Raw genomic sequence first — 13,666 nt, 5'->3', positions numbered from 1 at the left:
GTATCTAGTCATGTCGCATGGAGTCATGTCGGATCGCATGGAGTCATGTCGTATGAAGTCATGTTGTATCGTATCTAGTCATGTTGGATTGCATGGAGTCATGTCTCATCAGATCGAGTCATGTCTCATCAGATCGAGTCATGTCTCATCGGATCGAGTCATGTCTCATCGGATCGAGTCATGTCTCATCGGATCGAGTCATGTCTCATCGGATCGAGTCATGTCGCATCGGATCGAGTCATGTCTCATCGGATCGAGTCATGTCGCATCGGATCGAGTCATGTCGCATCGGATCGAGTCATGTCGCATCGGATCGAGTCATGTCTCATCGGATCGAGTCATGTCGCATCGGATCGAGTCATGTCGCATCGGATCGAGTCATGTCTCATCGGATCGAGTCATGTCGCATCGGATCGAGTCATGTCGCATCGGATCGAGTCATGTCTCATTGGATCGAGTCATGTCGCATCGGATCGAGTCATGTCTCATCGGATCGAGTCATGTCGCATCGGATCGAGTCATGTCGCATCGGATCGAGTCATGTCGCATCGGATCGAGTCATGTCTCATCGGATCGAGTCATGTCTCATCGGATCGAGTCATGTCTCATCGGATCGAGTCATGTCGCATCGGATCGAGTCATGTCTCATCGGATCGAGTCATGTCGCATCGGATCGAGTCATGTCGCATCGGATCGAGTCATGTCGCATTGCGTGGAGTCATGACGCATGGAGTCATGTTACATCGCATCGAGTCATGTCGCATGGCATCGAGTCATTGTATTGTATTGTAAGGTGTTGAGATCCAGCTCTGAAGTCATTACCAGTCTGGTCTTTTCAGATAATCGTTCGTCCATTTTCTGAACCACTTAATCCTGTCAGTGGTGATGGGTGTTCAACACAGGAAATTTAGTTTCATCACTGATGATCAGCAGCTGTTCTTTTGCAGCTTCAAACAGCCAGCAGATTCACCTTTTGTCTGGTAGAGGACGAGCTTTTCCATCATCAGCAGTGCTTTCAGGATAATTTCTTTTCTTTGCCACGTTGAAACCTGACCGAACTTAGTGGAATTTGCAAAGTTTCGATATAAGTTCATTTTTAAAATAGAATGTTTATTTCCTGACTTGGCCCAGTGTCAAACCACCGTTAAACGGATTTCCTCTGAAAGCAGGGTTATTATTTCATTTAATCCATTTCTCTGCAATCTGTTTTTAACAGATTTAATTATTACATATTTGCGATTATTTGCTTGAAATAAAAATAAAAAAAACTGCTGCAAAAACAGATCTTTTACGATCCAAACCTGCAAAGCAGAGTGTTTTATGATCTCTGTTTCCAGACAATCTGGGATTAAACCTGACCCTCCATATGACCTCACTTCTTTCACCTCCGGGCTGCTGCCGCCCTACTTGCACAACACACAACACATCCAAAAGTCTCTGCTGGGTTGAGATCTGGGTTGAACCAAGGTCTCCCTGTGCTGTTCCTGAACCATCTTGGTTCTGCCCGATAATTTGTCACAGGGCAGCTTAACAAACCATGAGAGACTACAGATGGTCGCTGGCAAAGAACTGGAAGTCCCGACAGAGTTTACATTTCCCAACTCAGTATATGACACAAAGTGATGTGGACTATGAATTTATGTTCGGACAGTAAAATTTGTTGGAAAACGCTGCATTATTAGATATAATTTGCCGTTTTATGGTGGAAAAATGTAGAATCAAATCTACAGCCAGGCTAGTCTACATGAAAATTTAAAACCACAGAATTATCCAGATTAATTTTCTTCTAATTAATTAAATTATGTAAATAAATAAATAAATTTTCTTTTATTAATTAACTAAGCTCTAAAAATGACCTGACTTACAGTGAGCATTTCGGTGGAGAAATTTGTAAGAATTGCAATGAGATAGTTGGAGAGACAGTAAAAACATAAAAGTCAGCTCTAGATCTGCTGTAAGTCGGTTTTAAATTCAATTAACAACTTTTCTGATTTATAACAAGTTAAGTCCAGAGATAAATTACTTCCAAACCAGAAATGTCACAAAGCAGGTTGAATGTTAAAACCTGTGACAAAGTTAGCCGCTGATCTGTGGATCCGTAATCATTTCAGTGCTTCTCTGACTTGTTTCCATCATTGTTCCCCTGTAGAATCATTTTTCAGCCAACCCCCTTATCTAGGAGTGTCCATTTTCATTTTAGTCCACATTCAGCATTATTTGATCTCCAGTGGATCAGACCAGTTTTTTATCAATATTGAATTTTATTTATAGTATTTTGTTTATTTTACATATGTACTGATTCATGTATTTTCTCTTTTACATATGCATTACGATATAAAGATCACATTCATTCAAGTCACCTTTATTTGTATCGCGGCATTTCACGACGACATCATCGCAAGGCGCTTTATATCAATTCCAGCCAGTTCAGCCTGGTGAAGGAAAACCAGCGGATTGCATGGAATCTTGACTTCTTCTTGACTTTATAGTTTTCACTTTTTAAACTCAAGCGCTTTCCTCATGGAGATCCTACTGGTGTCTTTGTTGGCTCAATTTGAGATACTGTTTCCAAGGTGATCCTTCTTGTTTGACTTGCTGACGGGTCCTGCACTGCAGCCCTGCGGCTGTGTCCTACACTATGGCCTGCTGTGATCTGGGTGGTTCCTGTACGGGGATCCTTTGTAGAGGCAGAAATTAGGGTTTGGGAGGGAAGGTTTGTCCATGTTTGTGTGAAATTAAATCTACAAATAAATAAAGTTTAACTTGATTTGAAAATTCCAGTATTTCACATCAAATTTTGAGTAACATTTTAAGATCTAGAAGTTCATACTAAAGCACATGCACACACATTATAATCTGTGTGTAGTAAACCTGACATCCTGAACTGATTCACTTCGTAATGCAAACTGTCATATCTAATAAGTCTCCATGTGACCCCCGGGGGTACGCGTTGAGAAACACATGGGGTACGATGGGGTACGATTAAGACCAAAACATACGGAAAGCTCTCCTGTCGGGGAGAGCAGTGTAGGTGTACGAGGATATTCTGTGACTTGGTTTAGCTGTGTTTGGAAGGTAGGCCTTTAACAGCAGCAGGGAGCTACGTGATGTTTTCACCGTTTGAGTTTTTCAGTGGATCAGATCATATGTTATCAACATCAAACTGCCCGCTGAGGTCTTCATTCAGCTCACCTCTCTTCTAACGCCGTCTCACCTCACCACTCCTCTGTTTGGACCAATCACAGACAGCTCTGCCACATACTGACCCTCCCTGCCTCCCCCTCCACCCATTGCCTGCATGGCAACAACCATGTATAAATGCACTTAGACTGTCAGGTTTGGTTTACCCCTGTCGGGGGCCACAGCAGAGGTTGCACAACTTGGGAGGGAGTGGAAGGGACGTGAACCAGGCCGAGCTGAGCTGGGACAGCATGAGCACAGCTGGGCCATTTCAGAGCCACTCAGGCAGCAACAGACTGGGGGGGATGGGCAGCATCTACAGGAAGAATCTGTAAGGAGGAGATGATCAGAAACAAGGAGATGAGAAAGCTGCTCTGGAGGAGCTGTTGGTCTCAGCACCGCAGAAAGACAAGCAGCCTCACAGGCAGAGCTTTCCTCAGCGACGGTGACAACCGAGAGGATGCTGCTCTACTGGATCTGCTTTTAAAACGTGCTGATGAGGACCGCTGCTGTAAACGAATCTCCCTCCACACTGACAGAGAGGTGAAATGGAGCATTGCACCAGTGCAGAATGTGGGTCACACACAAGCGAAGTCATCCATGGATGATTGTGTGTCTGTGGTGGAGGATGCAGGGGCTCGTTCACGTCGCCAGACGCTCATTCACCCCTCGTTTTCATCTCCTTCTGTGTGTGAGGCAGAGCATGCCAGCGTACAATAACAGTTACCCAGACCAGTGTGTGTGTGTGTGTGTGTGTGTGTGTGTGTGTGTGTGTGTGTCTCAGCAAAGTGGAGGACAATGAGTAAACAAGCAGGTCAAGTCTTTCGGCCCCATGCGAAGCTGCGCAGAGCAGCTCGTTTCTCCTGGTTATATAATCTAAGCCAGCAGGATGACTGCCTTTGAACCCCCAGCAGAGGTTAAATCAAGCTTATCAGGAGCAGCCTGCTCACTGCTGGAATTACAACGCAGTCACATGACTACAGTAGATAGACCAGCATCTAGGCCAGTTCAAGGCAGTTATTTGTGTCTAAATCATTCATCAGTGAAGCTCTGCTATGCTGCGGAGCAGATTATAAATCCTCGTTGCGTCATCTGGTCCTCAGAGTCGCAGAGATCTTTTCTGCTGCAACCGCTCTGTCCGTTGTCTTGGCCTCCTCGTAGGATCATCCAAAAGTCTGGTAGATGATTAAAAAACAGTTTAAAATATGTTATTAATAAAAGACAAAGTTGTTTCTCATGGGAGGCTACAAATCTAATTACATCAGAACCACAATGTCGTTAGTGGGTAAATTTAAAAGCAAGCACAAAGCAGCCATTCATGATACGCTTAGTCTTGTTCATTGTTGGCATTTATACAACATTTACAGCCTGCAAGATCACCGATTGGTTTGCTATTGATTGCTTCTGATAGATTCCGGTTGGAGTTTGTGTGAATGGTGTGGTGACGCCCGGAGTTTCAGGAGGAAATGGTTTTTACAAACGTCTCGTCTGATGGAAAACCAGCCAGTAGAAGACGTAAAACTGAGTCTTATTCACTAATATCCTCCTTCAAATCTTCATTTTTTAAAATTGTACTTAACTTAAACCCTGCGTCAGATTCACAAACATATTCATAGACTGTAAAATGTTCATATTTTTCCTGAGATTGGTAAATACCAGTGTATCTGTAAGTGAAAAAGACAGACCAGTTAGCTTGACTTTGCAGGCAAAAGCCTTAAAATGACCAGAAAAGGTCCAAACTCACAGGGAAGGCAAGGAAAACTAAACTTAACGACAAAAGAATTATTTAAGAAATTGTTATTATCATTATAAATAATAATAGATGATAATAATAAATCGTTTATATCCAAATAGTGAGATTGAAATCATAAAAAGCAGCTTTCTGTACAAGCAGCTGACATGTTCTGGTCCCCGAACATGTCAGGACCAACATCACTGCGTTGTCTTGGTACACCGTTTATTTTTATCTCCTAACCTACTGATCCTTCTAAGATGAAAGATAATGACATTCTGCGGGCTCCAGACACGTCCAGCATCCTTCCAGGTGCGATGGAGCGATGCAGCGATGGCGAGAGTGGTGCATCTGATGAAATAAAACCTGCAGGTGACTCTGAAGGTCAGTGATGTTAGTAACCAGGCAACCAGAGACGTAACCTCCATCTCCTTTTAAAACTAAACATTATTATAACATTTCACTGTTGTGCTAAATTGTGATTATTAAAGACCACTTTCAGCGGATGGATCTGGAGAATCGGGCAACTTGGAGATTTATGAAGCGATGTTTGGGTCTGGTGTGTGTTCAGTCTGTTGCATACATGGTTTTAGGTCCATCCCGACTTCACTGAAGCTTTTCTCAAGTGAATAGAAAATAATCTACAATATGTTGCAGAATATTTTTAAATAAAAGAAAGAAACTTGGTAAATCAACAAAAGAGATATTAATAATTGGAGAAAAAAACTTTTACTGTAATTTTCTTATTGTATTTTAATCAACTGAACAGAAAACACAAACGCTGACTTATTGAACAGTGTTTGATACGAGGAAACAAACATTTTCTTTCTAGTTTATAAGTAGAACTTAATCTTTTCATGCATGAATTAATAAAAAATGCAACATTTTTTAAATACAGTATTTTAACCCCTACAGACATATGCAACCAAGGCCAGATTATCCAATGGGCATTATGGGCACAGGCCCAGGGGCCCATGTCCACTTGGGGCCCATGCGGGGCCCACGTAGGGCATATACCAGCAGTTTGGACATGAAACAAAATGTACATAAAAGCTAGATAGTTGCCATTTTACAGTGTATCATTCACAATTTTTACAATGTTGTGGTGGGGAAGGGGGCCCCTGGAATACTCTGGGCCCAGGGGCCTGTGCACTTTTAATCCGGCCCTGTATGCAATGATACTTTCTTTGTTTATTGGTGATATTTAGAATTTATCATGATTTAGGATTTATTTTAATGTGTTCTATAAAATATTTATAAAATAATATATAATCATAATTATATTATGTAAATCTTCTATGAAATATATTTTCTTATTTATCATAAAGGCAAACTTGCGCAATTACAGTATGTTTAATTATACCTTGTATTTATTTATTTGTTCTCTAGTGAGTGGAAACGTATTGGATGACTCACAAACATCCACTGAAGTGGTTTATTTACAAAAATACCCTCATCATTCATGGATATGCAAGAAAAAAAGCTTGTAAATAGGTGTCCACCATATGGCCTACTATGCATGAAAGGGTTAAAAACACATCTATTCCTGGAAAGTGATGATGAATCCAGTGATTCTTTGTTTTAAGAGGAGCTCATTAGTATTTACATCTTGATGGCCCGTTGGGAGGAGACCACTGGATCACCATGCTGGGGGGAATATAAATCCCATCTGGCCTGGGGATGCTGTAAAATCCCAGAGCTGGAGGACATGAAGACATCTGCTCTTTTCTGGATGACTTCATTCATTTTTATTTTCATGCACGAGTTTCGAAGTTTGATTGTAAAAAAAACAAAACAAAAAAACAAACCCGAACTGAATAATAAATCCAAATAATAAACTTTCTCTGAAGATAATTTCTCTACAGAGTAGTTTGACCTGCAAACCTGCACGTCTCAGGTTTGTTGAGTATAACACTGCTTTTAAACCGAATATGAACATAAAAACCGACACAAGGACCATTTTTTCTGAGGTATTGTAGAGGGCAAAAGAAGCCAGATCAGGCTGGTTTTGCAGACCAGATGTCCATCCTTTATATCCTTTCTACCAGTAAATCATGAGACAGATTTCTTCTGTAAACAAACAAACCCAAACAGCATAAAACATGTGGGTTAGGTTGGTTCTTTGGGGCCATAATTACACCTGCAGCTCCTTGACATTGGCTGCTAGCACCACTTTAAGTCCTGCCTTATAAAACTTGTGTTTTCTTAATGCATATGTTACGTTATGATGTAAAATAATCCACCAAGGCTTAAAGCAACATGTGTGGGATCATATCCAGAGCAGGAAAGAGAATGTGACGCTTACTGATCATAAACAAGCCGCTGTTTGTTGCGTGATGGCTTTTTTTCACAGGGGCTTCTGCGTAGCTGGTGGTGTCCGTTCACACTGCAGTTCCTGTCTGACATGCCACACGGTGTCGTGCTATCATATTTCCAGCGGGTTGAAGGAAAGCTGACACTTCGAAGCGACGTGCATTTGATGCTCATAAACAATGATGGGGCTCATGTGGAGCAGGGATCAGTCCTGAATGAAGTCAGACTGCACCTGAGTTTGGAAGAAGCTGTTTTAACTGCGGTTTTTTCAGGATGGGAATGGAGCTGGAAAAGCTCTAGTTGGTGTTACAGTAGAGAAGGCAGACTGACGAATGCAGGGGAAACGTTTTGGATGAAGGTTTTCCTCCACAAGCTTCAACAACAGCTTCACCTCTTTGGTTTTTTTCCTCCTGATTTGGTGTTTCGTATCAAACAGAAGCCTGTCATGCAGTGTGCATGTGTTGACTGTATGTGAAGGCACCTGCATGTGTTCCCTCACGCACATTTTTCTGAATCTGACAACATTTAAAGGATGTTTGTTAGAATGAGTGATCCAGCACCAAACAGCCGTCATACGAGAGTGGATCTTAGTGTCAGCGAGGTGCAACACGAGCCTCTGGGAGACGACAGCGGTCTGTGTTGCTCTGAGTCGCGAACAGGAACATTGCAGCGTTGCATGGGAAGGCCTCACAGAACATGGCTTCCACATCCATGTTCTGTCATCTTGGGCCACCTAGTGGTTTCAGGCGTGCACATCAGTCGCTTCTCCCCACAACACACATGGAAATGTTGTAAACCAGCGGTGCCCAAGTCCGGTCCTGGAGATCTACCATCCTGCTGTTTTTAGGTGCAACCCTTCTCCAACACACCTGAATCAGATAAGTGTCTCGTTAGCAGACCTCCGCAGAGCTGAACGACGTGCAGAAGAGGAATTCAGCGATTTGACTCAGCTGTGCTGGACAGGGGTTGCATCTAAAGGTTGCAGAATGGTAGATCTCCAGGACTGGACTTGGGCACCCCTGTTGTAAACGAACATTTTAGCTCTTTTTGACAGATTAAATTTGCTCAATCTGATGAAAATCTGGATCATTTTCTTGTTTTATGATTAAAATGAATCCAGCCTGTGATCAGATTTTTTTTCCCCTTTTTCAGATTCCAGTGGCTCTCCAGTGTGCGACCAGTGCCTTCCCCGTTACAGCGGACCACACTGTGACAAGTGCAGCGCCGGCTTCTATAAAGCATCTGGGGCTTGTGTCCCGTGTGACTGCAGCGGGAACGCAGACCCTCAAGACCCTGACCAGCTCTGCCACCCCGACACAGGCCACTGCCTCCGCTGCGTCAACAACACCGCCGGGCCCCACTGCCAGCTGTGCGCCCCCGGCTTCATCGGGGACGCCCGGGCGCACAACTGCACTCGTCTCAGTAAGACCAAGCAGCTGTATGGAGTGTAAACTACTCTAACTGCTCTTCATTTCCTTTGCAAAACAGAGGAACTTCCTAAAGATTTAGTGAGGTGGGGAACGACAACAGTACGACACCTGAACTGACTGTCGTGTCAGGAAAAGCTCAGGTGGGATAAATATTACCGCACTGACAGAATGGAGCAGAATGAAGTCTGTTTACAATAGTTTAGTGTCTTCCCATGTCTAGATGTGATCAGAGGTGGAAATTCCTGGTCCAGAAAGTAAAAGTCCTGTCCGGCAGCTGTTCACCAAACCAGCTGAATTTATTGAGCAGAGGTTATTTGCCAGGTAAACGAGCCTGTTGGTGAAAACACCTGTTCTGAATGTACAGGTAGATCCATAAACATGGCCGGACTTTTACTCTCTGGACCAGGAATCCCCACCTCTGGATCTGATTAGGCCGTGGAATGATTGAAGGGTCTTTTACCTGGCAGAACATCAGCATCAACACATACGGAGCTTTTCTGCATGTAGCGTGCTGTCAGGGTTCTTCTGATCCAACACGCTGAGTCCAGGTCTGAACGCTTGAAGCTCCTGGTCTGGAGGAAGACGGTTGGAGCTCGGCTGTATGTGGGACCGAGTAGTCGTACTAAGTAGAAATAAAATGAGAAAGTTGTCAGGTTGGGTTCTTCCAGCGATGCTCTGACTAGACATAAAAACGCATGACGAGAGACGTTTCCTGACTTGGGAAGATGATGGCAAGCGAACAGATTCCCTGGACTGTGGCAGAAAGTTTGTTTTTATGAACTCTGTATCTGAGGCTTTAGCAGTAGCAACGCGCCGAGTATCAAGCTGCTGCTTTGCCAACACGGCTGTCGTAGATGTAGACCTCTCCATCTTTATGAACTCAATAAAAACACAAACTACAATGTCAACACATAGCATACAGCCCTACATGTTGGAACCTGAATCAGAGCCTGAAAACGAAGTGGAAAACAGCAACCCACAGCAACGAATGCAGCAGGATGTCTCTCTTTGGTAAACTCACCAGCCATCGTTGGAAATAACTTTATCCCACGTTTTCCACCCGCCTGATGTATTTGTACATGCCCTTGTTAACCAGTAGAAGGTAACCAATCACCGAACCTTATCCCCCGGGACGTCACAAGGATTTCCAAGTAGAAAAAAACGACGCGTTTTTCGTCGCCATGGAAACCAAACGGAGAGAGTGCTGGAACTCAAACTCAAACTCAAACATGCGTTTAGATGATAAAAAACAGTGTCGTTCACATGTCTGATGAGGATTCAACACTGTAACCCTGTAGAAAGCTCAGAAAACTCCAAATACCATCAAAGCACCCCTTTAATGTTGAAGTTTGAGAAAAATATGTGAAAGTTGTGATATGCAGGAATAAAAATCTGTCCAGTGCATTTAGGAAGTGTTCTCACATAATGACATGCGTCTTTGTAGAGCCAGCACATTAATTACCATTTTAAAGGACTGTAGTTTGACTCGCTGCAAACGCTGCTTTAGAATAGTAAAGATGATTAATACTCATATTATTCTGTTTTTATTTAATTAGTTTGTTTGGGATGGTGCGGAATGATGACAGTCAGTATGAAAAACATGATGCAAACATGTTGGATTATAGCAGAGGCTTATTGCTAAACAATTCTAATTTCCACCTGTATCCCAGGCAGGTAAGAAGACCAGAATAAACCAGGATATCCTCTGAAACTAAAAGTAGACTTCATGGTGTGTAGACATCTAGACTGGCCTGCTGTGGACAATATCCAGAACGGATGTGGTACAGAAAAAGTAAAAACATCTGTAACGCTCCAACCACGTGGCCAGTATTGCTGTCTGCTCTGCAAACTGTACAAACATCATCAATACAAACATCCCAGCTGGGAGTCCTGTGAGAGGAGCAGACTCCTGTCGTTGTCGCTCTGAGAGAAATAAGCTCCTCCAGGTTCTCCTGGAGAACCACTCAGCTCTGTAGGTTTATTACCAGTGATTGTGAGAATCATTTTTAGATAAAAGCTCTAATTAATGATCTGTTCACATATATGACACTAGTTACCCTCATTAATTTGAGATGTTCTGACTAAAAGTTGCTCCAGCAAACGGCTGAGCTGGAAAACCACTGAGCTTCTGAGATCTGGTTGATCAGCTGTAGCGGCTCATCCCAGCACCAGGTCCCATGGGAACTGGAGTCTGTCCCAGCAGCTCCTGGCAGAGCGGCCGCCTCAGTACACAAGGCAGTTCATCGTTTTCGCCACAAGGTGTCACTAGAGGATCAGCTCAGCTCCTCTTCATGCTGAGTTGAGACTTTATATCAGTTTTTATTTTTACAGGAAATAACCAACAAACCAAGAAAACTGAACATTTTTGTGGGTTTGTTGTGTGTGTGTGTGTGTGTGTGTGTGTGTGTGTGTGTTGTTTTTACTTTATTTCCTATTCTTAATTTTTTCTTTTCTTTTATATTTGTTCTTCTTTTTATTTTTATTATTTTTATTATTTTTTGCTTGTTTTACTCTATTTTCTATTCTTATTTTTTTTATTTTTGTTCTTTCTGTTTTTTTTTTGTTTTTTTTTGTTTTTTTGTTTGCTTTTTTTCACATTTTCTTCAGAAACCCTCTTCCAAAAATATCTTTCTCTGTAATTATTAGCAGCTGTCTTGTTTTTTTTCCCTTAATATTAAAATGAAACAACAAAAAAATCGTTATGTCTGGTAAAAAGTAAAAAAGCAGTTTTAATTTAATCTGAAAACTCTTTTTTTTTTTTTTTTTTTTTTTTTTTTGCTATTTCCACATTTTCTTCAGAAAGCCTCTTCCAAATATTTTTCTCTGTAATTATTAACAACTGTCTTGGTTTTTTTTTTTGCTATTTCCACATTTTCTTCAGAAAGCCTCTTCCAAATATTTTTCTCTGTAATTATTAACAACTGTCTTGGTTTTTTTTTTTCTTAAAACTACTATGAAACAACAAAAAAATAATTTTCTCTGGTAACCTAAAAGTAAAAGTGTTTTTGTTTTCATTTCATCTGAAAACTAATGAGTTTTTATAAGACTATCATGGGACAACACTGACCTTTTGTCCACGTTACACCTGCTTTGCAGTGCTGATACAGCTGCTCAGATTCTTAAAGGCTTATCAGAGGCGATTTGAGTGGAAAAAACCATAAAAACTCAGGAATTCTTGGGAAATGTTTTGACATTTCTGGAAAGATTTCCTGGGAACATCATAAGTATTTGGAAAAAATGACCTGAAGATGGTTCGGCATCATTCACGTCACAATGTTTTTATCTCGCTCCTCGTTCTCTTTGCCTTTTCCAGTCACAAAGATTTCCATGTTTTTGACTTTACATACAAAACGTCACACTTCTCCACATGGAGGGGAGGAACGAGAAAGCAGGACAACAAAATGAGGCCCAAACTCACAAGTAAAGTACATCCAGATCTGTTGTTGTTGTTAGTCCTGTCCTCGTCCTGCCGGCGGACTACTGAATTTTGAGTTAAAAATGAAAATTTTGCAGCCATAAATCTTGTAAATCCAAAAATTATATTACTTAGACTGGATCAAATCTGCTCCCAGTGGCGTTACAAAGCAGCAGTTTTCCTAAAATATCCTCCACCATGTCGATGTTTTACCTCCACTTTTAGACAGAATTTATGTCAAAATCCCATTAGTTAATTGTTGTTATTTGGTCTGAAAATAATTAGATGTTTCTGATGTCTTTCCTCCTCAGCCCCCCGGCTCATCCCAACACCAGCAGTTCCAGTCTCATCCCAGCCCTCTGCATCCAGTCCATCCACAGCTCTCACCAGCACCACTATGACCTCCACCACAGCCAGAAGAATCCCACCTTCCAGGTCCAGCAGCGACGCTAGCACCCTCCCCAGCAGCAGCAGCAGCAGCACCACTCAGGCCCTGCTCACCAGCCTCAGCAGCCCCACCGACAACACCACGGCCGCCCAGACCGACGTCTCATGGACGCAGTTCAACATCATCATCCTGGCTGTCATCATTCTGGTGGTGCTGCTGCTGCTGGGCTTCGTGGGAGGCGTCTACACCTATCGGGAGTACCAGAACCGCAAGCTCAACGCCCCCTTCTGGACCATAGAGCTGAAGGAAGACAACATCAGCTTCAGCAGCTACCACGACAGCATTCCCAACGCCGACGTGTCGGGCCTGCTGGAGGACGAGGCCAACGAGGTGGCGCCCAACGGCCAGTTGGCCCTCACCACACCAGGAAACTGCTACAAGGCTTAGAGCTTCTCTCACTCCCAAATCAGACTCTTAGATCTACAGTAGACACAAAGCTGCTGGAACATACCAAATCCAAAGCTCCTTTATGTACGACTGCTTGTTACCTTGCTCCTCTGCAGCGCTCGCGACGCTCGATCGAAGATACAGAGAAACACCTGAAATGTTTTCCTCCCCCTGTTTTTTTTTTTAGGTGACCAGTGGAAAGGGATCCAAAGAGCATCCAGTTTTGTTTGCGTTACGCCACTAGAGGGCGCTGTTGTGCTGATTTACGCGGTAACTGGTACGAAGTGGGACGGGTCCACTGGGCCCACCCGTCTGCAGAAACACAGCAGTCAGAAGACACACAGGAGCCTCGCATTTCATAGATTTTTAAAATGGACTTTGGACGGCTTAAGTTATAACTGGATCACTGGTGCAGTGATTTTAAACTGAGACAATGATTGTTATTTAATGAATTTTTATTCTGGTCTTATTTATTGGTTGACGTTTCATTCTCGGGAGAAATGCTGCACATGTATGATGTGTTTATTCATGGTGTTTTATCTGGTGTGCTGTTGAATGGCATTTTGAATCGGCCATCATGATTTCATGTATAGTTTGTGTGAAGTGGAGAGAGTCCTGGCAGAAGACTGCTGGCACAAGACATTATTGACCTCACCTTTTTGTTTATAGCTTCCTGTCTTTTTGTGAAAGTGTGCCAGCCCATATGAAGCATGTAGGAGGAGTGTTTCTATTAAAGAAACAGTAGTTACCATTTATACGCT

General features: G+C 42.6%; 1 protein-coding gene across 1 annotated transcript in view; it reads left to right on the top strand.

The window, feature by feature from the left end:
• LOC306763746 (multiple epidermal growth factor-like domains protein 9) overlaps positions 1–13,330 on the top strand; it is a 41,946-nt gene extending 28,616 nt beyond the window's left edge. The window contains exons 5-6 of the mRNA XM_079250641.1: positions 8,378–8,647; positions 12,382–13,330. Of these exons, the coding sequence (XP_079106767.1) occupies positions 8,378–8,647; positions 12,382–12,905 (794 nt within the window). The 3' untranslated portion in view covers positions 12,906–13,330. The remainder of the gene's footprint in view (positions 1–8,377; positions 8,648–12,381) is intronic.
• Positions 13,331–13,666: the final 336 nt, after the last annotated feature.

This window comes from Telmatherina bonti (genome assembly GCF_933228915.1).
Source record: "Telmatherina bonti genome assembly, chromosome: 13".
NCBI classification, from domain to species: domain Eukaryota; kingdom Metazoa; phylum Chordata; class Actinopteri; order Atheriniformes; family Telmatherinidae; genus Telmatherina; species Telmatherina bonti.
Note: the sequence above shows the minus strand (reverse complement) of the source record. Positions and strands in the feature narration are given on the sequence as shown.